This window comes from Ovis aries, chromosome 10 (genome assembly GCF_016772045.2).
Source record: "Ovis aries strain OAR_USU_Benz2616 breed Rambouillet chromosome 10, ARS-UI_Ramb_v3.0, whole genome shotgun sequence".
Classification (NCBI taxonomy): Eukaryota; Metazoa; Chordata; class Mammalia; order Artiodactyla; family Bovidae; genus Ovis; species Ovis aries.
Genome location: NC_056063.1, coordinates 13,398,286 through 13,426,053, shown reverse-complemented (window position 1 = coordinate 13,426,053; position 27,768 = coordinate 13,398,286). Strand labels below are relative to the sequence as shown.

Below are 27,768 nucleotides of genomic sequence, written 5' to 3'. Positions count from 1 at the left end.
TTTCATAGCAAGGAAAAAGATGAAATAATTTAGAATTAATATTATTTAACTGTCATTCTCATGATGTCACAACCTGGTAAAGGGACACACACTCACAGATTTATAGAGATTAACATCTGAAAGAAAATTCTAGCTAATGGAATTTTTTTCTCATATCATTTACATAGACAGTTAAGTTTATTCTAGGAGTGCAAAGATGACTACCTATATATTATAACTTTTTATATCACTGCAATATGATAGTGAAAGTTGCTCAGTTGTGTCCAACTCTTTGCGACCTCATGGACTATACAGTCCATGGAATTCTCCAGGCCAGAATACTGGAGTGGATAGCCTTTCCCTTCTCCAGGGGATCTTTCCAACCCAGAGATCAAACCCAGGTCTCCTGCATTGCATGTGGATTCTTTACCAGCTGAGCCACAAAGGAAGACCGAAATATGAGAGAAAAAGAGATCATGAGAGAAAAAGAATTCGACTACCTCAGTAGTTGCCAATAAGGGGCACTGGTAGGTTAAAATCTATCAGTTAAAAGAAAAAAACATAGTAGGCTAATTTCTTTTTCCCTTAACATTCATATAGTCTTTCAAACCAATAACCAACATTAATCTCAGTGGTAAAATATTAGAACAATGAACAACATAAAAGGATCTGCAACCCCTACCACCAACTAATATTTGTTCTGGAAATTCTAACCTAATGCTTTTAGTGTTATTTGACGAAAAACTCTTTTCTAGTGAAGGGGAAGAAAGCTTCAGTATTGCATGCGACAAGGTTCAAGAATTGTTTTAGCCAACTTGATAGGACAAAAATAGAAAAGGAGTTTTATCTAATTATTGGAAATAAAAGTTATTATTTATGGATGAGAGCAATCTGTACAACCCAAGATAATCAACTAAAAATTGCTTAGAACAAATGGAATTAAATGAGTTGTATGTATGTATATATATGGGCTTCCTTTGTGGCTCAGTTGGTAAAGAATCCACCTGCAGTGTGGGAGACCTGGGTTCAATCCCTGGGTTGGGAAGATCCCCTGGAATAGGGAAAGGCCCACTCTAGTATACTGACCTGGAGAATTCCATGAACTGTAAAGTCCATGGGGTCGCAAAGAGTTCGACATGACTGAGTGACTTTCACTTCACTTCACTTCATATATATATGACACACAAATTCATGAAGCTTTCTGTATTTTTTAGGGCTTCCCTGGTAGCTCAGCTGGTAAAGAATCCACCTGCAATGTAGGAGACCCTGGTTTGATTCCTGGGTCAGGAAGATCCCCTGCAGAAAGGGATAGGCTACCTACTCTAGTATTCTTGGGCTTCCCTCATTGCTCAGGTGGTAAAGAATTCGCCTGCAATGTGGGTGACCCGGGCTCAGTCCCTGGGTTGGGAAGATTCCCTGGAGGAGGGCATATCAGCCCACTCCAGTATTCTTGCCTGGAGAATCCCCCATGGACAGAGGAGCCTGGTGGGCTACAGTCCACGGGGTCACAAAGAGTTGGACATGACTGAGCGACTAAGCACAGCATAAAACATATATGTAAGAATCAATAATGCCCTCAAATATTAGTAAACATTAATGAGAAAATAGGGGATAGAAAGATTTCATCAAAAAGCAACAATATAAAAAATTGCTCAATCCCTAAAAAAAAAAAAAACCACATTCAAAACCCCCAAACCTATAAAAGCCCCAGAATACCTGAGAATTTTCCTATAATCCATTAATGTCAATTTGAATAAAGTAGGGATGGCTGATGCCCCTGAGTGGTAAAATTCAATACTGTAACAACTACAGTTCTGTCCATTAATGAGTGAGTTTAATGCAATTCCAGTAAAAATTTCAGTGGAATTTGAGGTAGTTTGAAAAACCATATCTACACTTCAACTGAGAGAATAATCACAAGATTAAGAAATAATTTGTGTGTTTGCTGGGGTGAGGAGTATTTACATTATTAGTTATTAAAAAACATTACAGACTCCCTTGTACTACTGCTGATAAGACGGGCACCAAAGGACTCTGACAGTATCAAATTCTAAAGAGTTTCCTAAAATAAAACTCTTAGGTCTAAAAGGTATGCATCTATTCTGAGGAAATAATTAGACACACACGCAAGCTGTATGGATAGGATTGTTTACATTTAAAATCAGCTTAATGGGAGGTTTAAAATAATTTTTCAGCAGTAGAGAAGTTGAGGATTTTGAAGTCTAGAATACCATGCAACAGTGACCACTATGCTTCAATAATGTAAATGTGCTTCATTTTCAGTTCAGTCGCTCAGTCGTATCCGACTCTTTGCGACCCCATGAATCGCAGCACGCCAGGCCTCCCTGTCCATCACCATCCCCCGGAGTTCACTCAGACTCACGTCCATCGAGTCTGTGATGCCATCCAGCCATCTCATCCTCGGTCGTCCCCTTCTCCTCCTGCCTCAAATCCCTCCCAGCATCAGAGTCTTTTCCAATGAGTCAACTCTTCGCATCAGGTGGCCAAAGTACTGGAGTTTCAGCTTTAGCATCATTCCTTCCAAAGAACACCCAGGGCTGATCTCCTTCAGGATGGACTGGTTGGATCTCCTTGCAGTCCAAGGGACTCTCAAGAGTCTTCTCCAACACCACGCTTCAAAAGCATCAATTCTTCGGCGCTCAGCCTTCTTCACAGTCCAACTCTCACATCCATACATGACCACAGGAAAAACCATAGCCTTGACTAGACGGACCTTAGTTGGCAAAGTAATGTCTCTGCTTTTGAATATACTATCTAGGTTGCTCATAACTTTTCTTCCAAGGAGTAAGTGTCTTTTAATTTCATGGCTGCAGTCACCATCTGCAGTGATTTTGGAGCCCCAAAAAATAAAGTCTGACACTGTTTCCATTGTTTCCCCATCTATTTCCCATGAGTGACAGGACCGGATGCCATGATCTTCGTTTTCTGAATGTTGAGCTTTAAGCCAACTTTTCCACTCTCCTCTTTCACTTTCATCAAGAGGCTTTTGAGTTCCTCTTCACTTTCTGCCATAAGGGTGGTGTCATCTGCATATCTGAGGTTATTGATATTTCTCCCAGCAATCTTGATTCTAGCTTGTGTTTCTTCCAGTCCAGCGTTTATCATGATGTACTCTGCATAGAAGTTAAATAAGCAGGGTGACAATATACAGCCTTGACGTACTTCTTTGCCTATTTGGAACCAGTCTGTTGTTCCATGTCCAGTTCTAACTGTTGCTTCCTGACCTGCATATAGATTTCTCAAGAGGCAGGTCAGGCGGTCTGGTATTCCCATCTCTTTCAGAATTTTCCACAGTTTATTGTGATCCACACAGTCAAAGGCTTTGGCATAGTCAAGAAAGCAGAAATAGATGTTTTTCTGGAACTCTCTTGCTTTTTCCATGATCCAGCAGATGTTGGCAATTTGGTCTCTGGTTCCTCTGCCTATTCTAAAACCAGCTTGAACATCAGGGAGTTCACAATTCACGTATTGCTGAAGCCTGGCTTGGAGAATTTTGAGCATTACTTTACTAGCATGTGAGATGAGTGCAATTGTGTGGTAGTTTGAGCATTCTTTGGCATTGCCTTTCTTTGGGATTGGAATGAAAACTGACCTTTTCCAGTCCTGTGGCCACTGCTGAGTTTTCCAAATTTGCTGGCATATTGAGTGCAGCGCTTTCACATCATCATCTTTCAGGATTTGAAATAGCTCAACTGGAATTCCATCACCTCCCCTAGCTTTGTTCGTAGTGATGCTTTCTAAGGCCCACTTGACTTCACTTTCCAAGATGTCTGGCTCTAGATTAGTGATCACATCATCATGATTATCTGGGTCGTGAAGATCTTTTTTGGACAGTTCTTCTGTGTATTCTTGCCACCTCTTCTTAATATCTTCTGCTTCTGTTAGGTCCATACCATTTCTGTCCTTTATTGTGCCCATCTTTGCATGAAATGTTCCCTTGGTATCTCTAATTTTATTGAAGAGATCTCTAGTCTTTCCCATTCTGTTGTTTGCCTCTATTTCTTTGCATTGATTGCTAAGAAGGCTTTCTTATCTCTTCTTGCTATTCTTTGGAACTCTGCATTCAGACACTTATATCTTTCCTTTTCTCCTTTGCTTTTCACCTCTCTTCTTTTCACAGCTATTTGTAAGCCCTCCCCAGACAGCCATTTTGTTTTTTTGCATTTCTTTTCAATGGGGATGGTCTTGATCCCTGTCTGCTGTACAATGTCATGAACCTCAGTCCATAGTTCATCAGGCACTCTATCTATCAGATCTAGGCCCTTATATCTATTTCTCACTTCCACTGTATAATCATAAGGGATTTGATTTAGGTCATACCTGAATGGTCTAGCGGTTTTCCCTACTTTCTTCAATTTAAGTCTGAATTTGGCAATAAGGAGTTCATGATCTGAGCCACAGTCAGCTCCCAGTCTTGTTTTTGTTGACTGTATAGAGCTTCTCCATCTTTGGTGCATAGAATATAATCAATCTGATTTCGGTGTTGACCATCTGGTGATGTCCATGTGTAGAGTCTTCTCTTGTGTTGGTGGAAGAGGGTGTTTGCTATGACCAGTGCATTTTCTTGGCAAAACTCTATTAGCCTTTGCTCTGCTTCATTCCGTACTCCAAGGCCAAATTTGCCTGCTACTCCAAGTGTTTCTTGACTTCCTACTTTTGCATCCCAGTCCCCTGTAATGAAGAGGACATCTTTTTGGGGTGGTAGTTCTAAAAGGTCTTGTAGGTCTTCATAAAACCATTCGACTTCAGCTTCTTCAGCATTACTGGTTGGGGCATAGACTTGGATTACTATGATATTGAATGGTTTGCCTTGGAGACGAACAGATATCATTCTGGCTTTTTTGAGATTGCATCCAAGTACTGCATTTCAGGGTCTTTTGTTGACCATGATGGCTACTCCATTTCTTCTGAGGGATTCCTGCCCGCAGTAGTAGATATAATGGTCATCTGAGTTAAATTCACCCATTCCAGTCCATTTTAGTTCGCTGATTCCTAGAATGTCGACGTTCACCCTTGCCATCTCTTGTTTGACTACTTCCAATTTGCCTTGGATTCATGGACCTGACATTCCAGGTTCCTATGCAATATTGCTCTTTACAGCATTGGATCTTGCTTCTATCACCAGGCACATCCACAACTGGGTATTGTTTTTGGTTTGGCTCCATCCCTTCATTCTTTCTGGAGTTATTTCTCCACTGATCTCCAGTAGCATATTGGGCACCTAATGACCTGGGGAGTTCCTCTTTGGTATCCTATCATTTTGCCTTTTCATACTGTTCATGGGGTTCTCAAGGCAAGAATACTGAAGTGGCTTGCCATTCCCTTCTCCAGTGGACCAGCCTTGTCAGACCTCTCCACCATGACCCGCCCGTCTTGGGTTGCCCCGCAGGCATGGCTTGGTTTCATTGAGTTAGACAAGGGTAAATGTGCTTACCTATGTGGAAATGAAAACAAAAAAGTGATTATAAAATAGAGTCTGGGTGAGTTTTGAAGCCTGCCTCTTCTCTTATTGTACTTTGTACGGATTCCTTTCTCTTTCTAAACGTCATCTGTTATGGATGATAGTCGTGCTGTCTACCTCATGACCCTGGAAGATTACATGACAGCAAGCACATGGAGAGTTTAGCTTAATGCATGGCACGTGGTAAGCCTGCACATGTGACCCGAGGTGGTGAGAGGCAGTTACAGTCTCTGTATGTATGTAAACCAAGAAATGAAGAAAATATACTGACATGTTAAAGGAGCTTATCTCTGGGTGGAGAATTTTTATGAGTGATTATTATATTTTTCCTCATAATTTCTGTACTTTTTACATTTTCCACCATATAAAAGCAATTTTTATGATTAAAAAATATTTTTTATAAGTTGGAAGAAATTTGATAGGAAGTATTTCTGGGTGGGAGATAGGAAACTCAATGACTATTGTAGCTGAAAGTCCATTTCTTTATATTAAATAATGACAGAATTAACAATAACTAGTAAGAGAGGGGGGCTTCCAAGGTGACACTAGTGGTAAAGAACCCACTTGCCCCCTGAGGAGGTGTAAGAGACCCGGGTTCGATCCCTGGGTCGGGAAGATCTCCGGGAGGAGGGCATGGCAACCCACTCGAGTATTCTTGCCTGGAGAATCCCATGGGCAGGGGAGCCTGGTGGGCTATGTTCCATATGATCGTAGAGTTGGACATGACTGAAGCGATTTAGCACAGCACAGTAAGAGAGGAGTACACATTATTAATGCTATTTTTTCACTCTCCTACTTTACCCATGAGTATTTACTTCCTTGGATTTGGTTGGTTTCCTCTCAATAATTTGAGTTCATTTCCACTTTTTCTCATAGCCAACATCATCTTTATTCTAGGGAAAGGCATTACTGTGGGGAGCTGCAGAACCAAGGCTCCTCTAAGCTATCTCAGCCCCAAACTCTTCTCTTGTTTTTTGTTGTTCTTTTAAACATCCAAAGGTAGGGGTTCTTGAAGTTCATGGCATCAACTCTCCCGCTTCGACTATCCTTTTCCCCTTGTTGGGTTGAGAGAACATTCTCTCCTGGGAGAAGCATGTCTGCCTTGGTGATGATACTTTAATGTTTACATATAATGCAATCAAGCTGACCATGTCAGAACACGCCCCACTGGAATTCGAACATGATTTTAAAATGACCCTGTCCTAGTCTCCAATTACCACAGCCTTGCTTTGGAACATGCCTTTAAACTCATCAGCTTTCTCACGCATCCAGCCTTGTACACACCTGTTTGTTGTTTAGTTGAGCCTTTGGTAGAATGCACCACAGAGAAGTAATTTCTGTAACCTCTGGCAGGAAATGGCGACCCTTTTACTTCTTGCCGTTAGCTTGGTCCCCCAGCACTGCTTCATCACAGTCCTTCCTCCAGCAAGAGCAGTCCCAGCAGGACGGCCACAGACTGTGGCACTGTTTGCAGTATTGTCCTCACTAACTAAACACTTAGTTGGTGGCTTAGTTAGTAAAGAATCCGCCTGCAATGCAGGAGACTTGGGTTCAATCCCTGGGTCGGGAAGATCCTCTGGAGAAGGGAATGGCTACTCACTCCAGTATTCTTGCCTGGGAAATTCCATGGACTGTATAGTCCGTGGGGGTCACAAAGAGTTGGACACAACTGGGCGACTAACACACATATCTGACTTAGCCAGTGTTTACAGGAATTTCTGCTTTAGCAGCTCCAAAATGAGACTTTGTTTTTCAGAGGACTTAAGTACCTTCTCTCGATGAAGCTCCGCCTGAATGCAGGGAGGCAAGCAGAGCAGTGAGAAGACACATATTCTTTCCCCTGGGATGCACTTAAAATGTCGAACGTTCAGGAACATTTGCTCCTTGTCTTTAGTTTGCATCCCTTCCTTCTTATTCTGCTGTCATGTTGCTTGAACTTGTGTCCAGCAATGCGTTTCTTTCTGTTTTGTGTCACAGTTGTTTCCTGGGTCTGTCTTCCTCATTATTCTGTGATTTCCTTCAGGTTGGAGGTGGGTCTCCTTTGCATCTGTACCTCAGCCTGAATCCAGGTGTCTGGAAAATGGTTGGTGCTTCACAAATATGTGTTGAGTGAGATGAGATTTGACAGTGCCTCAGATGCTGTGTGTTGTGTCCCTCCGACTTGGAGAGCATTTTTATTTTCTTAGTGTCCAAAGCTCAGTCCTTGGAACGGGAACGACTTGTTTTTGTATCTGTCCAAGGAGGTGTTGCACTTCTAGGTGAGAACCACATCAACGAACCAGGAATATGCTTATAAAGCATGCAGATTCATCTGCAGTGGCTGTCAGCTCAGCAGAAGAAATTAATTAGTTTAAATTCTCCTTTGTGGCACCAAAGGAAAACCAGCCTCTCCCTAGTAAACACGCTTTGCTGCTTGTAGAATAAAAATCCTGAGCGCAGCGGAACTTGAGCACCCCCTTCTGCCACCTGGAGTCGTGGTCCTGCGTGGTGGTGCCTCATCGACTCCCCTCCTGCCTCCCTCTTGCTCTGTTTTCTTCCCTCCCCTGTCCTTGCCTCTGTAACTGGACTCTCTGTGCTAGTCTCTTCCTGTCCTCTTTTTTTGCCTTCCCTGACAGTTCTTGGCTTCATGATGTACTGTTTTGCTCTTTTACATTTTTGTGTCTTAAAAACTAGATATCCATTGGGATTTTTAAATAAAGGAAAGCAGAAAGAAACAGAAATGGTCTCCCACACAGATATAAACCTTTCTTGATAGTTTGAGGAAGTAATGTTCACATGGTTCAAAGATTAAAACAACAAACACTACTTATGATATTAAAGGTTCCTTCATCTGCCTACCTACCTGCCATGCTTTGAGCTCCAATGATAGTTAGAATTAACATTTTAGTATGTGTTTTACCATAAAAATGTCTAAGATATGTGTACCAGCATATAAAAGTTAAAAATGGATATATGTGTATCTTTTCTATTTACATGGAACAGTACCCTCCAAACTGCTCTGAACATTACTTTTATCATTTAATGTATCTTAGAGATCTTATCATAGGCACCCCTTCTCTGCCATCTGTCTAATTCTTGGGAGCTGTTGCATAATGTTCCGTTGTGTGGATGACGCCATACTTTACTGTGCCAGGTCCTTGCAAATGTGCAACAAGTCTTTCCCTTAAACTTTCACTGTTTTAGTAATTCAGATCTGCCTCTCCTTTTACACATCTTTGAACATTCTGCAAAGGATGTGCACATTTTACGTATTTATGGTTCAGTTCCGTTCAGTCGCTCAGTCATGTCCGACTCTTTGCGACCCCGTGAATCGCAGCACGCCAGGCCTCCCTGTCCATCACCAACTCCCCGAGTTCACTCAGACTCACGTCCATTGAGTCCATGATGCCATCCAGCCATCTCATCCTCTGTCATCCCCTTCTCCTCCTGCCCCCAATCCCTCCCCAGCATCAGAGTCTTTTCCAGTGAGTCAGCTCTTCTCATGAGGTGGCCAAAGTACTGGAGTTTCAGCTTTAGCATATTTATGGTTACTGCTTTCCCAAAACTATTTTTTTGTTAACTTAGACACTCCACCAAAGTGCTGGAATGTACCTGATTCTCTATCAAACTTTCCTAGTTTTTGTCAACAGAAGAAAAACTTTATCTCATTGTTTGGATTTATATTCTTTGACTATGTGTGAAAATGATGACTGGTTTAAAATTTACAGGCATTCTGTGGTTTAGCTGCCAACTTTCTCTTCCTTTGCTTGGCCCTTTTCTGTTTGGTGTCTGTGTTTTCTTTATTGGTTTATATAAGGTCTTTAGCTTCCTCCTCAGGCCTTCCCTGAGCCTCCACCTAAAATAAGAACTGAGTCACTGATCCTCACAACAGCATGTTTAATCCTCTGCATAGGATTATCAGTGGATATTTTTCTCACTTATTCATGGTCTTCTTTTTTTTCAGAATATAAACTCTTAAGGAACAAGGATCTCATTTGTCTTGTTATTGTACCCCCATCACATAGATGCAAGCCTGCCTCACAATATGCACTCAGATATTGCTGAATGACTGAATGAAAGAATAACTGAATTAGCCTTTGTGTGTCATAAACATCTTTTTAAGTTTTTATCCCAGTTGAAGTTTTGAATTTTGATGTAGCCAAATTTATTCATCCTTTTATTTCCTGAGTCTGTACCCTCCTCATTTCAAGTTTATAAATACACTTACCCATGCCTCCGTTGGAAACTTATATGGTTCCATCTTTTAAGTTCAAGTCCTGGGGCTCTGTAAAATTTATTTTGATATAAAAATAAAGGATCTTGCTCTGATTTTTTTCTCACAGTAGTCAGCTAGTCCATCATCATTCACTGAACTATCTCTCCTGTGAGGGTTTAGCAAAATAACTTATGGTACGCTATGCTTCCCTGCAGTAAGTCTTTTCCTGAACTCAAATTGTTTTAATTACTGCAGTTTCATGATATGTTTTAATATTTGGGAAAGCTGGTTTTCACTCATTTCTTTTTTTCAGGAATTTTTTTATTGCTATTTGCTAATTTATCTTTAACTAGATAAATTTCAGGATCATTTTTGCCAAGGCTGAAAAAATTATCTTAAAAATTATTTTAAGGAAATATGTGGTAATACACATCTATAAAATATATGCTTCAAAGGTTTTTAAAAACTCTTGTCTCATATCTAGGATTGATGTCCTAATTTAGTTTGTCCAGGGTTCATGTTATCAAACTTGGAATGGCTGGATATAGAAGTTGTTCCTTGGAGAAATGGTTTAATATAAGTGGGAAGAATCAGCATCCTTTGACAAGTGGGATTTAGGTTTGAACTTAGATTAGATAGATTCTGCTAGAACTTTTGAGTGTAAATGGGCTCTACAGTTCTAGATGTGGCTGTTTATTCTTGAGTATGCTTAACTAGTGACAAGTTATCCTTTATCTCCACCGCCTATACTGGATGCATTTTTATAGATTAGGTACAAAAATGTCTAAGCTCTCGTCTTTGTTACTTAGGAGCCATTTATCCCTTGACAAAACACTTAAACTGAGTCTCTGATCCTTTGTTTCCTCTTCTATAAAACAAGTATAATAATGTTTATCCATTCATTCATCAAAAAACACTCTCTGCCTAGCTTTGAGAATTGTTGTGAGGATCAAGTAACACAATTCTGGTGTAATTTTTGCTTCAGAATATTAAGGTCTGGTTAAACACTGCACTTTCACAACATTTCATTTGTTTAACTCCAGTCCCTCTCTCCCTAGGTCCCCTAAAAAGACAATAAAGGGAATGTTTTTTTAAAAGGCATAAGCCAGTGTGTAGAACAAAAGTGCAGACCAGGAGACTGTAGCAAAAAAATGTTATCAGCACAATTTTGGAAGCTGGTAGAAAGAGCAGGAGAAGGCAGAACTCATTCTCAAGAAATGTAATACTGATATTGAAGTAGTCCTGATACAGATGTGGAATTAGAGGCACCTGGTACCTCAGAGGGCTAGAGTTGGAAAAAGAGTGACTTGGAAATCTAGCTGAGGAGTGGTAAGACCCGTAGGACTCTTCCCTCACCACAGTGAAACTTAAAACAAAGTTATCAGGCTGAAGGATGAGGATGGTGGTGTACCTGGAAGGGAAGTGGGCATTGGCCTGGAGGTAGTAATAGAGATGTAAATCTCCATGGTAGGAGGCCAAATGATAATGCTATTTTTTTTTTTTTAAATTAAAAAACAACAGAATATTCATGCTTTAAACAAGACAATTGACGGATGAAACCACACACAAAAACTGAACAGGACTGTATGGGTGAGGGGGAAGATTGGGATTTCCTTTATTTTAATATAAGGCTAGTACTTTCCCTTTTCTCTTTCATGCACTGGAGAAGGAAATGGCAACCCACTCCAGTATTCTTGCCTGGAGAATCCCAGGGACGGGAGAGCCTGGTGGGCTGCCATCCTGCACAGAGTCAGACATGACTGAAGCGACTCAGCAGCAGCAGCAGCAGCAGCAGTATAAGTAGTACTGTTGCTTGGTAGATTTTTAAACTATGCTTATACAGTGACAGAAATTAAAGCGAAAGACTTTATGCCACTGTGAAAAAGTAAGTCTCTAGCACAAGCCTCAGCATTTTATACTTGTAAAGTGACTGAATGAATACTCTAATTTTTTTCCCTTGTCATTGGTGCTCAGGAGAAATTAGAATTAAATATTGTGCTTTAGGGATTAATGTGTAGCTTATTTGGATTATCACAGTATAAGAAACCAGTCTTTACTTTGGAGGCTATACAATGTTGGAAGGCCTTAGAATAAAATTAAAATAAAATGTCAATCTGAATTCTGAACTTATTTTATACTTTTCATCATGGAAGTTTGGGGGTTAAAAAAATACACAAGCTGCTATGTGTTTATCAAGAGGTGACGGTATTTTCTCTCTCAGTTAGTGCCGGAGTCGGAAAACCTCTTTCACTCAGGCATTAACTCATTCCCTCTGCCTTTTTCGTCCTGTGACATGAGGTTGTAACTTGGTCTGCCTCAAGGTGTAGGCAGTTGAGTATTGAGATTCTCTGGCAACCTAGTTGTTTGGTTTGATACTGTGAGCACAGTAACTGAATGTGGAAGTTGCTGACTCTTCCAAGAAGACAGAATGTCAGAAGCTAGAGATTTAGTTCGAGTAACATATTTGAAGCAAAGCATCCACTCCTATGTTCTGCTAGTATTGGAAATAACTAGTCAATGAGAGCTGAGTGATTATTCTCCAGGATGGAAAATGTGTTTCTAATGGAACTGCTCTACAGAATTGAGCCAAATATATATTTGTAAGCAGCTGTGAATTTGTTGGGAAAAAGAAGCTCAAGAAATTACCAAGAAATAGTGTTGTGTGGCATTACTTAAGGAAACAAATTTGTTTTTCTTTGTAAGACACAGGTGAGTTTGGCTCACATTGCGTTTTCTCTTGTGTATGTTGTACCTAATGGTGTAATAGCTTGAACATGCACATTGCCTTTTTAATCTCACAGTTTTACACTCACAGTTATTATTTGGCTAAGGCACAATTATTTTTGCTACCTAGTTAGGTAAGAAAACAATTTCACATGGAAATGGCACTTAAGTAAAAGTTTCACAAATGAAATATTGTACTAGCTAAGGTTAAATATGTAATTGATTTGGGTGTCTTCTGTACAACCATGTTAACTGAAAACCATATTTTAATGTTCCTAGGGTGAATTACTAGAATTTAAACGACAGCAACAGGAGGAAGAAAGAACCAAAAGCCACCAAGCTGAACACAGGAGGTATAAATCACTAAGATGAGCATCCCTGGTTAAAACAATTACCTATAAAGTTTTTGCAATGTTTTAGGAAAACACAGTAATACTGAACAGGATTTTTGAATCTATATTAGTTTTCTCATCATTATGTTATTGGGGTGTGGTATGTGTGAGAATGCCAGCTGCTACACACACACACACATACATATATAAACAATATCCAATTCTTCTGAACTGGCAGCATAAATTGACCCTAGAAAGTGGACTCAGCTCTCAAGCTCTGTTTGTTTAGGTTATACTTAATCTCCCTCCTGTAAGACAAAGCATAGTAATCCTTTTATATAACCCTTATCATTTGTACACTACTTTATAATAACTGAACTAGTATAGATGGTGAGATACTCATGCCTGAATATAAAAGCTCAGACAAGATCTACCATTAGTTATTTTATGTTGACTAATATATTAGGGAAAATTTTTTTAGAATCAGTAATTTTTAATAGTGGAAATAGTCTTTATCTTATTTCTAATGTCAGACATTAAGAGTGCCCAGAATATCATGTTGCTATTGGGTCAGTGCTAATAATTACCTTATCTATCATTATTCTAGATTTTCCTAGGGAGCAGTTGGGTTATTTGAGTTTATTGCTATGTGATTGAGTGTCTCAGGAGAAGAATTTAAAATAAAGGCTTTCACGATTTAAAGGAGCACATTCTTTCGAAACTGACTGGCTTCATTTACGTGTTTAACCTTCCCGCTATCACTAAGGTGTACTTTTAAATTGTGGTGGTTTCATTTTGTAAATGAGACTTTAGAAAGTGTTACTGGAAGTTCCTAATTCTGCTGTACCTGCCAACTGTGGCTGTGTTTTCATATTATTTTGAATGGATTATTCTGCTTCCATGGTCCTGTCAAAATAGTTTTAAAATGTTAAATGTGAATTTATGTGTTTTTCTCTGGTTATAAAGTGAAAAAATGAAAGTGTTAGTCACTCAATTATGTCTGACTCTTGGCGACCCCATAGACTGTAGCCCACCTGGCCCTCTGTTCATGGGATTCTCTGGGAAAGAGTATTGGAGTGGATTGCCATTTCTTTTTCCAGGGGATCTTCCTGACCCAGGGATCAAACCTGGGTCTGCTACATTACAGGCAGGTTCTTTACTGTCTGAGCCACCAGGGAACCCCCTCTCTGGCTGTAAGGAAACATCAAAATTCTGATACACTGGTTAGACTATTTTGTTGGATAAAGGGGAACCATTACTATTGCCTATTTTTTGTTTTGTTTTTATTTTTCATTTTAAAAACTTTTTATTTGTATTGGAATATAGCCAGTTAACAAACAATGCTGTGATAGTTTCAGTTGAACATCAAAGGGACTCAGCCATACATATACATGTATCCATTCTCCCCCACAGTTGGACCTTTGCCAACAAAGTTCTGTCTATCAAAGCTATGGTTTTCCCAGTAGTCATGTATGGATGTGAGAGTTGGACTACAAGGAGAGCTGAGCGGCAAAGAATTGATGCTTTTGAACTGTGGTGTTGGAGAAGACTCTTGAGAGTCCCTTGGACTGCAAGGAGATCCAACGAGTCCATCCTAAAGGAGATCAGTCCTGAATATTCATTGGAAGGACTGATGTTGAAGTTGAAACTACAATACTTTGGCCTCCTGATGTGAAGACCTGACTCATTTGAAAAGACCCTGATGCTGGGAAAGACTGAAGGCAGAAGGAGAAGGGGATGACAGAGGATGAGATGGTTGGATGGCATCACCGACTCAATGGACATGAGTTTGGGTAAACTCCAGGAGCTGGTGATGGACAGGGAGGCCTGGCGTGCTGGAGTCCATGGGATCACAGAGTCGGACACAACTGAACAACTGAACTAAACTGATTCTCCCCCAAACTCCCCTCACCATTCAGGCTGCCACATAACATTTATTGCTACCTTTTTTTTTTTTTAAAATAAATTAGGTCATAAATTAGTTTAGTCTTTTACTTTTTCTCTTTAAAGTCTTTCTATTAAAAAACCTGATATTTCTATAACACTAGTTATTAGTAGCCAGTATTTCTCTGGATTTCTGAGGATTAATTGGATTATAAAGCTTTAGGCATTTTAAAGATAGTGATATGTCACATTAATAGGCCCCACTGCTAAGAAATTAATCTTTAGTGGGCACCCGATAAAAATGCATTATTTGATTAGAGGTCGAAAAGATTACTTTTTGTTATAGGAACTTTGACCTTTATTTCCTTATTGCTGAATACCTACCAATATTGATGGCACTATTTCTTTCCTTCATCTTCTATTCTTTCTACTGATTCTAGTTAAATATAGACCCCAACTTAATCCAATAGGAAATCTCTCTGGATAATAAACTCAGCAACCAGTTTTGAAACAATTGATCAAGTCTTTACACATATTTTATTTATACTATCAGTTTTTGATAAAAGCTCATGTTTGTATTGTCCTTTGGTGTTTACAGTGAGCTTTTCCAGCTTTTCATATAAAAATACTCATTCAGTTGTCACTTAAAGAATAAAATAACTGTGTCCATTCCTGCTGAGGGCAGCAATACAAGCTATGTGGTTTGGGGAAAGGGGTCGTTAAGTTAGGTTTTCTCCAGGGACATAATTTTATCGGAGACAAGAAGATGATGTCTTTTCTACTGTTTGGAAGTTCACATAGCAGAAAATGCAGCCCTGAGTTTTATGATAGAAATCATGCAGATTCCTAACAAACTTTACAACCAACCCTGCAATGATTGAATCTGATGGCACCTGAACCTGACCCAGTGTAACTTTCTGAGGAAGAGAAGAAAGTTAAAACTTCAGAGGAAAAAAACAGAGCGCTGGGGGTGAAGGACTTGAACTGGGCTGCAAGCTGGAAATTGGAATGAACTGAATTGATTTATTGAAACATGAATCATCTCTGAACAATAGTTTTTATCCAAGTTAAGCCTCTGAAGAAAATCCTGAGCACTAGCTTGACAGCAATGAAATATATGTATTTTCTAAAACTAGTAAACAAAAATATAAACTGGTACTTTTCCCCCCATTTGAATTTGTTACTGAGTCCAAGCTCGCACTTTTCATCCCATGACAGCCCAATAAACTGAGAGATGAGTTGCTGGGACAAAGAACAGCAACGTTATTGGGACAGTCGGCAAAAGATGGTAGACGTGTGTCTCAAAGAACCAGTCTTGCCTGAATTAGAATTCAGGCTTCTTTTCTACTAAAAGGGGAGGGAGTCAAGTCAAACATTTCCTGGTTCCAGTCAGTCACTGGAGTTTATGTGTTAGTTGATGTTTCCTGCGAGCTAAAAAAAGGTATTTTAGCTTAATGCTCATTATCTGAGAAGCAGGGTTCTCAGAGATGGGCCATTATGTATAATTTAAGCTTATAGGCAACATCCCTTTCATGATTAACTTGTAATAGAATACAAAAGGTTCTTCCCTATTACAAATTCTTGACAGAAATTGAAAGAGTAATCTCTTTACCACCTGTGATCTCTAGTTGACCCAGTCTGCTGTCCTCTTAGTAACATGCTCAAAAGTGAATCACATCACCTTGTGTACATTACAGAGTCATCCATCTTCGGAGTGTTTAAGTGAATTGAGGGCAGTGGACAATGAACTACTCTCACTACCACGGCTAATTTTACAATGCAGCTGCGGTCACAGAAAGAGGCTAATGTGGGGACCATGCACCTGGACAATTCATTCATTCACCTCTTAAGAATCAGGGCATACCCTGTGCTTTGTTCTAGGCACTAGGAATAGGTGTAAACAAGGCAGAGAAGGTCCCCAACTGCGTGGGATTTACAGTCTGGAGGAGATAAATAGAAGTTAACAATTTAGCAACAAGATTATTTCAGATAGCGATGCATACCATGAGGACCACATCACAAAGTGACGCTAAGGGAGAGATTACAGGCGATAGTTCCTCAATGAAGAGGTGACATCCAAGAACAAGAGTCAGTCACACAGAGATGGGAAGAGAGCAAAACATAACAATGGGATGTCCCCTCTTATCAAGCATAGCAACAAACACAAAGGCCCTAAATCGGGAATAGGCTTGAACTTTCTGAGGCCCAAATGATTTGATTATAGACGGTGAGAAAGAGAAGAGTACAAAATGAGGAAAGAAAGATAGGCAGGAAGTAGAAGATTTTGTAAGTCAATTATTTTATTCTAAGACTGATAAGTTGTGGGAGGGTTTTAAACAAAAGGAAGGCCTGATCCCTTTTATAATTTATTCCAGTGGTTGTGTGGAGAATGGATTGCAGAGGGCAGGAGTGGAAAGAGAGGCAAATGAGAGAAGATAGGGATTTGGACTAGAATGGTGGCCATGGAAATAAACAGGTAAATTCAGAATGTGTTTAGTGGGTGGAGCCAACAAGGATTCTAGCAGATTGGATGTGAAGTGGGACGAGGGATATTGAGGGGAACGTCCATCTTTGCTATGACAGAGAGACTGGATAAAAACAGCCCCAGGTGTATGGAATAGTTGGACACTACAGGTGTATGGACTGTACCATTGGTTGTATAGTTTTAGGGGAATCAAAGCCAGTTCCTTCTTCCTTAATATTCAAGTCTCCAGCTCAGGTATCCTATTTCAGTCTGCATGCTGAGAGGTCTAGAAAAAGGGGCGTAAACATTCAGTTCTGCAGTGAACTAGGCTGACCAGTGGAGAAGGAAATGGCAAACCACTGCAGTGTTCTTGCCTGGATAATCCCACAGAGGAGCCTGCTAGGTTACAGTCCACAGGACTGCAAGAGTCAGACATGACTTAGCAACCAAACCGCCACCACCAGGCTGATGAGAATATGACACCTTGGTAGATTTTATGGTGAAAGATTTTTTAAAAAAAAGGCTTTCTAATAACTAAGATGTAACCACTGCCAAATGGGGCTTGAAGTTGAAAACAGCCACCAAAAAACCAGAGACTAGCCTGAGTCAACATGCAGTTGGCATTTTAGCTAAACACACTAAGCAAGACCAATAGGTGAAACCCCCAGCCTCTGACTCTGCAAGTCAGCAGTCATTATCCTCAAAGTTCCTAAATCTTACACAGATGTTGACTTACAGCCACCCACCATGATCACCTTCTTTAAACTTCATGACTAAAAAGGAGGCTCACCTCACTGGGTGCTGCCTAACCCCTTTTCCACAAGCACGGATTGAACGGTTTCTGGGATCCAGGCACTGTGTTTCTGTTGAGAAGCTTATGGCCTTCATGATGCTGTTCCTCAATAATTCATTCACATCATAGGGTACTGCTGCTGCTAAGTCGCGTCAGTCGTGTCCAATTCCGTGCGACCCCATAAACGGCAACCCACCAGGCTCCACCAGGAACCTGGCAAGAACACTGGAGTGGGTTGCCATTTCCTTCTCCAATGCACGAATGTGAAAAGTGAAAGTGAAGTAGCTCAGTCATGTCCAACTCTTCGTGACCCCATGGACTGCAGCCCACCAGGCTCCTCCCTCCATGGGATTTTCCAGGCAAGAGCACTGGAGTGGGGTGCCATTGCCTTCTCCATCATAGGGTACCTGTCACCATGCTATTTCTCCAGCTGCCATGTCTCTGACTCTGCTCAGCCATACATGGGCAACACAGAGCATGGTGTGGCCATTTTCCTTTTTAAATTTAAAAACTGTAAGATGTAACACACAAAAGTCCATGAAAAGGATATTTAGCATGACTAATTATAAAATGGACACCCAGGTAGCCAGCTCCAATAACATAACCATCGTCCTACAGGTAACCGTATCTTGACTGTTAGGATGATCACTTCTTGCCTTTCTTTTTAGTTTTACCTCTTATATGTTTGACTTTATTTCTGAAATTGGTTGCTGTTGGTATGATCAAACATCAGGGAAAGATGTATCCCTTCTTTTGAAAGCTTGGGCTTCCTTCTTCAGATGTTTCTCTTTTCTCACGCTCTCTTCCTGTTTTCCTTCTACCTTTCACTATTGGGTTTACCTTAGAAAGACTGGCAGTGGGGTACAGGGTGTGATGGGAGAGACATTTATCTTGTAATTCATGATTTAGTTCTCGCTGAAGCTTCCGTCTTCCTTCCTCCTCTGGGGTTCACGCCTGGAATGGCCCTGAGGGGTATGGTTGTTTGGGTGACCAAGACTCTTGTAGAACTAGTAGAGGTGGGTGAGTGAAACTCTGGAGTAAAGAATTTATGCCTCTTTTGGACTGATCTAAGACTACCACCACCTCCACCAAAGGGCTGTTCGCAGCAAGTCATATGGTTAATGTGAAAAGAAGTGTCTGTAGATTTCTTCTGAGCTGAATGGGGGCAGAGCTCCCCACAGTCCATTCAGACAGCACATTAGGTTCTCAGAAATCTCTCAGCCCTGTAGCAAGCTTTCCACTTACCCACATTTTTCATTGTTTTAAAGGGTAAATAATGCTTTTCTGGACCGACTCCAAGGCAAAAGTCAACCAGGTGGCCTCCAGAATTTTGGTGGTTATTGGAATATGAATAGCGGTAACAGCTGGGTGAGTTTTATTATTTTTTTCCTCAAAAAATAAATATTTCCAAGTTGAAGAATAAAAACAATGAGAATTTAAAAAATATGTTGTGGTCTTCTCTCTAGATAAATATTTTTTTGGTGTGCCATTCAGCTGTGTAGTGGGCAGGCAGCTGGGGTGATTACTGTAAATTCCACAATAGCTTCTGAGAGATGGAGAAAGTCCTGATTTCAGCTCTAGCCCAATGCCAATCACAATAAAAAATGACACCTGCCCTTTGTTTGCTGTGTGATTGCCTGGACTGCAAGTCTTTTAAAAAAAAAAAAATCACCCTTTGCCCAGGCCTACAATAAAAACCAAGGAACATTTTTTTTTTCCAGGAAGATTTTCAGTGAAATATGGTTCTAAAAGTAGTAAGCATTCTCTTGTAACATATTCTTTCAGTGAAACTAGCACATCAAAGAAATCAGTATTTAATTTTTCACTACAAAATGATTTTTTTAAAAACCCTATGGCAAAAGGCACTTTTTGAAAATGAAATGTTCTTACAGATTTTGGGGAAGAAAGCCTTGTGACTGTGTTGTAATATGTGTGTAATGTGTTTTGTGTGCACAGTAGATTATTTAAACAGCACCAAAGCTTTGGAATGTATGGGATTGTGGGGTTGGCAATGTGTACAGAATTAAAACTAACCATAGTGGGTTTTACAATTTAATTGAAGCCTAAGTGTATTTGTACTTATTAAAAAAAAAAAAAGGAACAGACAGAAATCTTTAAACTGGTAAAATATGAGAAAATAATCAAGTACTTGCTGACCTGGTAACTCCAGAGGAGATCACCCCTTAACAAATACTTGGTGGACAAAAGGTCATTTTTGAGAAAATAATCTGTTAGAGATTTGATAGGTTCCTTGGAATGCATCTAGTGGTTAAAATTTATGGATAGACCTCACAAACATATATATATTGAAGATAATTAAATGTAGGCAAATTGTAGAGAATGCATAGTGGGTGTGTCTATTTATAATGTATGCTCCTGTGTATCACTAAGGCATTCAGAGTAGAAAGAGAGAGGTATTCAATGTACAAAGGCATTCAATGTACAAAGAGAGAAAAGAATCAAAACAGTATCTTTGTATTGTGTGTGAAATTGACAAATTATTGACTTAAAAGAATATGTGAGTAGGAGTCATGTGGAAAATAGGGCATTGTGAATTTAAGACACTATCCAAGTTTATAGAATTTATAAGTAGTGAAATGTGATTGACACTCAGATTTTGGACAGGCCTTCCTGTACATTTTCTCCTGTACTTAATATCCCCAATTTAGAAGGTACATATACATAGAAAGGGCTTCCCTGGTGGCTCAGATGGTAAAGAATCCGCCTACAGTGCAGGAGAGCTGGGTTTAATCCCTGGGTTGGGAAGATCCCCTGGAGGAGGGCGTGGCAACCCACTCCAGTATTCTGGAGGCGAATCCCGCGGAGAATCCCATGGACAGAGGAGCCTGGCGGGCTACAGTCCATGGGGTCGCAAAGAGCTGGATACGACTGAGAGACTAAGCACACATACATAGAAAAATACCTGCGGCTGAAGAGAAGATGACAGGAGAGAGTAAATGAATACTCCATGGGCTGCCATAAGGGGAATAGGGATGTGGGAGTCTGGCTTCCCCTGACTGTTGGTAGGTCTTAGGTAAGTGAGCTATGAATCTCCACTTGGGTTCCTCACAGATAGAAAGAGAGAAACATCACTTCCTCAGGATATGATGTGAGTGAGGATGACTGGAGATTCCTTGCTAAGACAGGCATACCCAAGTCCAACATGGTCACTGACTTTTCACTTGCATGAAAGAAGCAGTGGCCTGGAGGCAAAAACTTGCCCAGGCTCTCATCTCCACCTCACTTCACTACAGACATCCCTTCCTCTGTGTCTGCTTTTCGTTATGGCACAGATTCTGTCTTCTCCATCCGCTGGGGGACTTTGTTCTAACAATGCTCCTCCCTCTCTCCTGAGCTGCCACATGTCACTAAATTCTCATCAGCAGAAAATGTAAATATTAAATTATATTGATGCCCATTTTCCTCTTGCCACTGTCCTATTTCTTTGTTCCCCTTTAGAGAAAAACCTTGAGGTATTTGTCCTGTTTCCAATTTCTTTATTCCCTTTTCTCTTAAACCCCCTCTAATCAGAATTTAGACCATCTCTGTCTAACTACAAAGTTCTTCTCATGGTCACTAACATTATCTACATTGCAAAATCGAGTGGTTATTTCTCAGTCTTCCATCTTTTGACTGATTAGCATCATTTTTCATGATAAATCACTGCCTCCTCTTTGAAACTCTTTGTTTACTTGGCTTTTGTACTCTCCTGGGTTTTATTTCAGTGACCACTGCTTTCCATACTCCTTTGCTGAATCCTCTATCTTTCTGTCCTCTCCACATTAGAGTGCCTCAGGGATACATCTTGGACTACCTTCTTTACGTACACTTAATACCTTCATGGCGTCATTCATTCTCATGAAATGAAATACCAATATGCTTTTTACTCCCAGATTTCAACTTCCAGCCTCGATCTCTTCCTCTAGACTTGCAGATCCATTTTTCTGCCCACCATCACTACTTGTGTATCTCATAGACATTTCAACCTTAACATGTCTAAGACTTCACCTCTGATGCCCTTGACCCCACTTCTCTGTCTGCACTTTTTCATGTTTGCATGACTGACTCTTACACCTCCACAGCTGATGCATCAGCAAGTCTCCTTGACTCTTTCTTCAAAATGTATCCAGTCTCGCAGCTTCATCCACCTTCACCACTATTATCCTGATCCCAACCACTATCATTGCTCATCTCAATTCTTGAGACCATCTCCTAGATGGTGTCCTTGCTTTTACACTTCCACCTAGTCTGTTCTCAACATGAGACTGAAAAATAAGTCATCTGCTGTCACTCCTTGGCTCAAAGCCCTCCAGTGGCTCTGATGACTCCAGAGTAAAAGCCAAAGTCCTTAGAGTAAAAGCCACAGGATGTCTATTACTCATCCTTACAGGTGCTTCAAGACCTAGAGCCCACGCTACTCCTCGGGGACTCTCCTCCGACTGCCGTTCTTCCTCATTCCTCCCAGCCACGCCAGCTTTCTTTGGCTGTTCTTTGAATACTTAAGAACTGGCTGCTCCCTCTATACTCTTCTCCAAAACATCCAAATGATTTGTTTTCTTTCAAGTATTTTCTTAAGTTCCAAGGATTCCTTGGCCATCCATTTGATGCTGCCACCAGACTGCTGTAGTTCTCTTTCCAGGCTCCATTTCTTTTTTCTATAGCACTCTGCAACCTCTGGCCTAATTTTCTAACATCATTGTCTTAGATGTTTTGTTGATCAATTACTATTATTCTCCCCTTGTGATAATTTATGTTCCATATTCCATCAGAGCAGGTCTCTTTGACTGTTTTGTTCACTGGTATACCCTAAGTATAACACAATGACTGGAACTTACCACAAGGACAGGAATCAGATAGCTGTGGCTGAGGGTCACCAAAATGAAATTTAGAATCAAATGATTTGATATACTTAAATGATTAGATATTGAATTTAAGATATTTATGTATAAAACATCTGGAATAAATATTGACTTTGAAATGATAAGTGAAAACAAGAGACAAAGACAACAAAGAAGACTGAAATAGAGCAAAGTAGAACTTCTAGGAATAAAAAATTATAATCTTTGAAAGTAAAGCACCCAATGAATTTATAACAAAAGGAATACAAATTAAGAACTAAACCAAAATACCACTTCTTGTCTATTATTTGGAAAAATACAAGAGATTGACAACATGCTCTATTTGCAAGATAGGGGAGACACTTTCTTTCACACTTTGTAGGTGGATTCAAAATGATTTAAATTGTGTCTAGATTAGGTACTGTTTTCCCATAAAAGAAAAAACAGGCCTACACATATTACAGAAAAGCTTTACTAAATGTTCAAGAAACAGATTATTCCAAATGTCCAGAATGTTTTCCAGATAAATGAAAAGAAGGGAGTATTCTTCCAAAGGATTAAGCAGGTGAATGTAACTTAGAATCAAAATCAAAGACTATATAGAAAAAAAATCATAGGCCAGTCTCACTCATAAACATAGATTAAAAAAATCACAACAAAATTTTGACAGATTTAACAATGAATTTTTTAAAAAAGCATAGTATATACTTATCCCAGAAATTTAAGTTTGGCTCATCACAAATAAATAGAACCAAAAAATAGCCAAGATAATATACCATATAAATTATAGGAGAAACACCTATAGATTATAGGAGAAACATCTCAACAGATACAGAGAAAGCATTTGATAAATTTCAATACTCATTTGTGGTAAAAATCTTTAGCAAACTAGGTATAGAAAATAAATTTATCTAATACAAGGGATCAAAAATCTATAATAAAAATACCTCCAAAGCTTTTCTTTGAATTGCATATAAGATGCATCTAAGGTAGGATATTTAAAGAATCAGTTCAAATGATCATTTCTCTGATACCAATAGGTAAGACCCTTTGAGATGCTGTGGAAACTCTGAATCCTGTGTCTTCGAGGGCAGTTAAGCATTTGCCATGACCCATGAGGCAACCTGATATTTGTTTCCCAGAATGTTGGAGCAGCAGTAGTCTGAAACCTCGGTGTACCTTGGCCTGGTAGTCTGGGAGGCTTGATTGAGATGACATGACTGTTTGCACATAGTGGGAGGAGGGAACTCATTTAAGTCTACCTCCTTTCCTCCAGGTCCCCTTAGATGTCACCTTCCTGCTGTATAATACAGTGCACTTTACTCCACACATTTCCAGTGAAGTAGCTCTGCTCCATACTGTATTTGCCCTGTCCTTGCTCTAACTATGGAGGTGGGTGACAATATTTGTGAACACTATTAGTTGTCACTCGTGTTAGCCTGTCTCTCAGAACACAGCTGATGAGCTGTCACTCAATAAGCCAATGCACTGTTGACAGAGACCATTTTGTGAGTCGAAATGGAACTTGAAAATTAAATCATTTCACTGGGACTTGAAATCATTAAAAAAATAGTCATGTAGTCAGAGTGTTTTTTGGAGGAACTTCATTTTGGATTTACAAAGGCTTTGAATTCTGTTTTGTTGCTGGTGCTAATTTTCGTTTTCTTTTTCTTCCAGGATACATGAGAAATATTTGCTTATGTCTGGCCTTTGTCAACTGACCTTGAAAAACCACATGAGATATTTTTCTTTCTTGCAGCTTTGTTCAGCCTCACTGTTTTTTACCTTGACTCCCACTGCCCACCCACTCAGCTGAGCGGCTGAGGATGACTGGTTTCTTCTCCCTGTCATTATTTATGCATATTTGTAGGCGCAGATTACTGAACTCATATTTAATCTCTACTGCTAGTGAAATGTTGCATTATTTTTCTGATTGGTTTTGCCTCTTATTGGAAGTATAATTACAGCCATGTTGGTAAGCTAGAATAGCAGGGAGTCATTTGATGCTTTCAGGTTAGTGAGAACTGTGGGTGCTGCCTGCCTGCCTGTCTTTATAAACAGCTAATTTTTTTCTGCTTCTCAGATCAGGTTTGGGGAAGCTCTGGCACCTTTAGATTTGTATCCCTGTTTTCTTAATTTAGGCTACAAATGTGAGCAAAAGAAAAAATCCTTTATATGCTTTTAAACAAATTTATAAATAAAATTTGAACTGGTTCCGTATAAATGGTTTGTGTTTGTTTTTAATGAAAAGCTCTTGAGTTTTTCTCTCGTTTTTATGTTCTTCTTTACAGTCCATAGAGATCAAATGTAGTACTATAATCACTACTGGATTTGGCTTTGGTTTTGACTTATTAATACTGTTCCTCTAGTTTTTGAGAGTGGGACAGTTCATTTCCTGAAAGGTCATAAAAAACCAGCTGGACACCAATGTCAATACCACATGTGGTTTGTATGTGTTTTAGAAACTTGTCTTTGCTCATGCAACCTAGTTCCTATTACTAGTTCAGTAGGCTTTCCTGTTCTTTTATGACCTTGAACCAGTTTATAGACCCTGGTGTGGGAATTACTGGTTTTCCACACTGTATGGTCTGGCCACCCCCTCTCCTCCCACATTATATAAGAGAAGCATTGCAGCATTGCATTTAGTCTTAGAATGAAGGTTGGAAGAGCAGATAATTTTTGGAACTGGACAAGAGCACACAATACTGTGCACATTAAGAGCTCTCCAGTGTTACTAACTGCTGCATTGAAAGTGACTTTCCAAATGTGTATTTGGAGAAGCATTGGGATTTCAGGTTCTTGGACCAAGACTGGTGGGAGAGGGCTCACAGAAGTGGGGTGAGGGTGTGGTACAGAAAGAGCTGCTGGGTGGTGGTGATGGTGGTTGAGAGCAGATGGTACTCAGTGTTCCTCTGAAGTAATGCAGACACTCTTGGTTTCCCTCTCCTCTGCCAGGCAAATCTACGTTAGTGCTGTTGACAGTAATATAAAATGTTCGGTCCATTTGAAATCTTTGTCATTGCCTAATATGGGGACAATGAAATCCCTCAGCCTGGCCTGGAAACACCGCCAAACTGATTGTAAATGTGTGAATGTTGGAGGCGTTTTACTGCAGCCATTTCAGGCCTGCACCTGCCAGCCTGGCTACCTCACAGTTCATGGTCATGCTCTGGTTTTTCTGTCTAGGCTCGGCATTCTCATTTGCTTCTGTTTTCCCATGTGTAACCAGGACTCAATATAGGGGAAAGAGAGGCTTTCACACTTTGAGGACTCTCAGGAAAATTGATGTCAATTTCTCTTCTGTTGCCTGCCATATCCTGCATTCCCAAAGATTTTGTTCAGGTATCTGATCTTGTTAAAAAGTTACTGTGCAAGTATGGAAGATTGTGACTTTATGGCCAAAATTTTCTAGACTACATATGGGATCATACACATCTTCCTTAAACAATTCTCTATGCAGGTAGAAGTAACCAGAAAAGAAGCAAGAGTTGCTGAGTAAGGGAGCCTACTATTTTGTTTTTCACATTTAACCTGCTCTTTATTGGAATACAATTTGACTTATGAGTAATCCTGGATAGGAATTCCAAAGTTCCAATTACCTTTTCTATGTTTCTAAAGTACATTTTCTATAAAAGAGAATAAAAATGAGACAAACTGTTACAAAAGTAATAGATACTTGTTACAGAAACATTAGACATACAGATGAGTAAATTATAAAAAGAAAAAAAAAAACTAGTGACTTTTTCAAGTTTAATTTGCTGATCTTCACAGCTTAATATTTTGGTATGCATCCATCAAGATATTATCAACATATATATCAAACCCCCTGCAATAAAAATCCTTACAGATACTTGTCTAATGACTGGATGAGGACAAACACTTTTAATTAGCACTGGTGATTTAAGGGAATCCATGTTTACTGGTCTTTTAATATATGTAGTTTAATTACTTTCCCAAAAGTTGACTTCAATATTTACTGGCACCAAAAGTATGCTCTATACTCTCCTTAATCCTATTACTATTTAAAAAAAATCTTTGCTTATAAACTGAGTAAAAAATCTCATTTGGAGAGCTTAATCCCTCTTTTCTTTCCTTAGGTCTACTGGTCATTTTTTAATCTTCTTGTGTGTTTGTGTGTGTGTGTGTGTGTGTGTGTGTGTGTGTGTGTAGCTGATTTATAAAAGATCTCTCTGTGCTGAGATATTATGTTTGAAATACTTAAATTTTTATAAATCTTTTAGTATTATTTAGTATTGAAGTTTAAACATTTGTGTATGGGAACCTATTAATCTTTTTCCTTTATGGTTTTTTCTTGGTGTTATGTTGGTAGATTTTTAAAGGCAGAAACCCACCCAAAGACACATCATAAGAAAATGCAGGACTTCTCGTGGGTATGTTTATGAGTGATATGGGGCAGAAGATCTTACTCCATTCATAGCACAGACCTGAGCTCACAGATTGGTTTTATGTATTTTTAACACTAAAGATATATTTCCTGTGGTCCCTAAACATTTTGTTAGCTTGAAAAAAATTAGATTCCTTCCACAGATTGATTTTGCTAAACATGATAAAATTCTCTAAGCTGTTTTTTAAACCTGAAGATTTGTTTGTCTTTCAGAAACTATCTATAGGAAATTACATTATATTAATAGTTTTAGTAAACATAGAAATATTTCCCTCTAAAAGCACTTGGTATTTGTAAAAATGAAAACTTCAAGTTAAAATTCAAAATTTTGATAACTCTGGCTGAAAATTTGTAATTGACTTTAGGAAACATAAATCATAGAGACAGTGCCTACAGGCTTAATTTTAAGTTCCAGAATATTTAACAGATGGGCTGTGATGAGCTGGACCTTTTCCTATGAAAGGGCATGTTTGGAGCTGTGGATGCTGGAGGAGGTAATGGATACTGTGTTAGAACTGTTAATAGATAGAAGAAAATAGTAAGAAGGCTGTGGGCCTTTTGCTTTTAACCCTATGAACTAAAGCATATAGTAGGCAGCTCCGTACCGATGTCCAGGGAATGACTGGAGTAATGTATAATACTTACATGAGCAAGAAAAAAAATATGATATGC

General features: G+C 39.5%; 1 protein-coding gene across 5 annotated transcripts in view; it reads left to right on the top strand.

Annotated features, from left to right (window-relative positions):
* The window catches only part of EPSTI1 (epithelial stromal interaction 1), a 101,526-nt gene extending 76,611 nt beyond the window's left edge, over window positions 1-24,915 (top strand). For 2 of the 5 annotated variants that reach the window (XM_042254654.1, XM_060394292.1), the window contains 4 exons: window positions 12,660-12,733; window positions 19,122-19,221; window positions 23,968-24,083; window positions 24,369-24,915. In XM_042254654.1, coding sequence (XP_042110588.1) covers window positions 12,660-12,733; window positions 19,122-19,221; window positions 23,968-24,075 — 282 coding nt within the window. In that variant the 3' untranslated portion in view covers window positions 24,076-24,083; window positions 24,369-24,915. Of the gene's footprint in view, window positions 1-2,262; window positions 9,770-12,659; window positions 12,734-19,121; window positions 19,222-23,967; window positions 24,084-24,368 lie in introns of those variants that run through there. The other 3 variants (XM_012184370.3, XM_060394293.1, XM_060394294.1) reach the window with 2 other exon arrangements.
* Window positions 24,916-27,768: the final 2,853 nt, after the last annotated feature.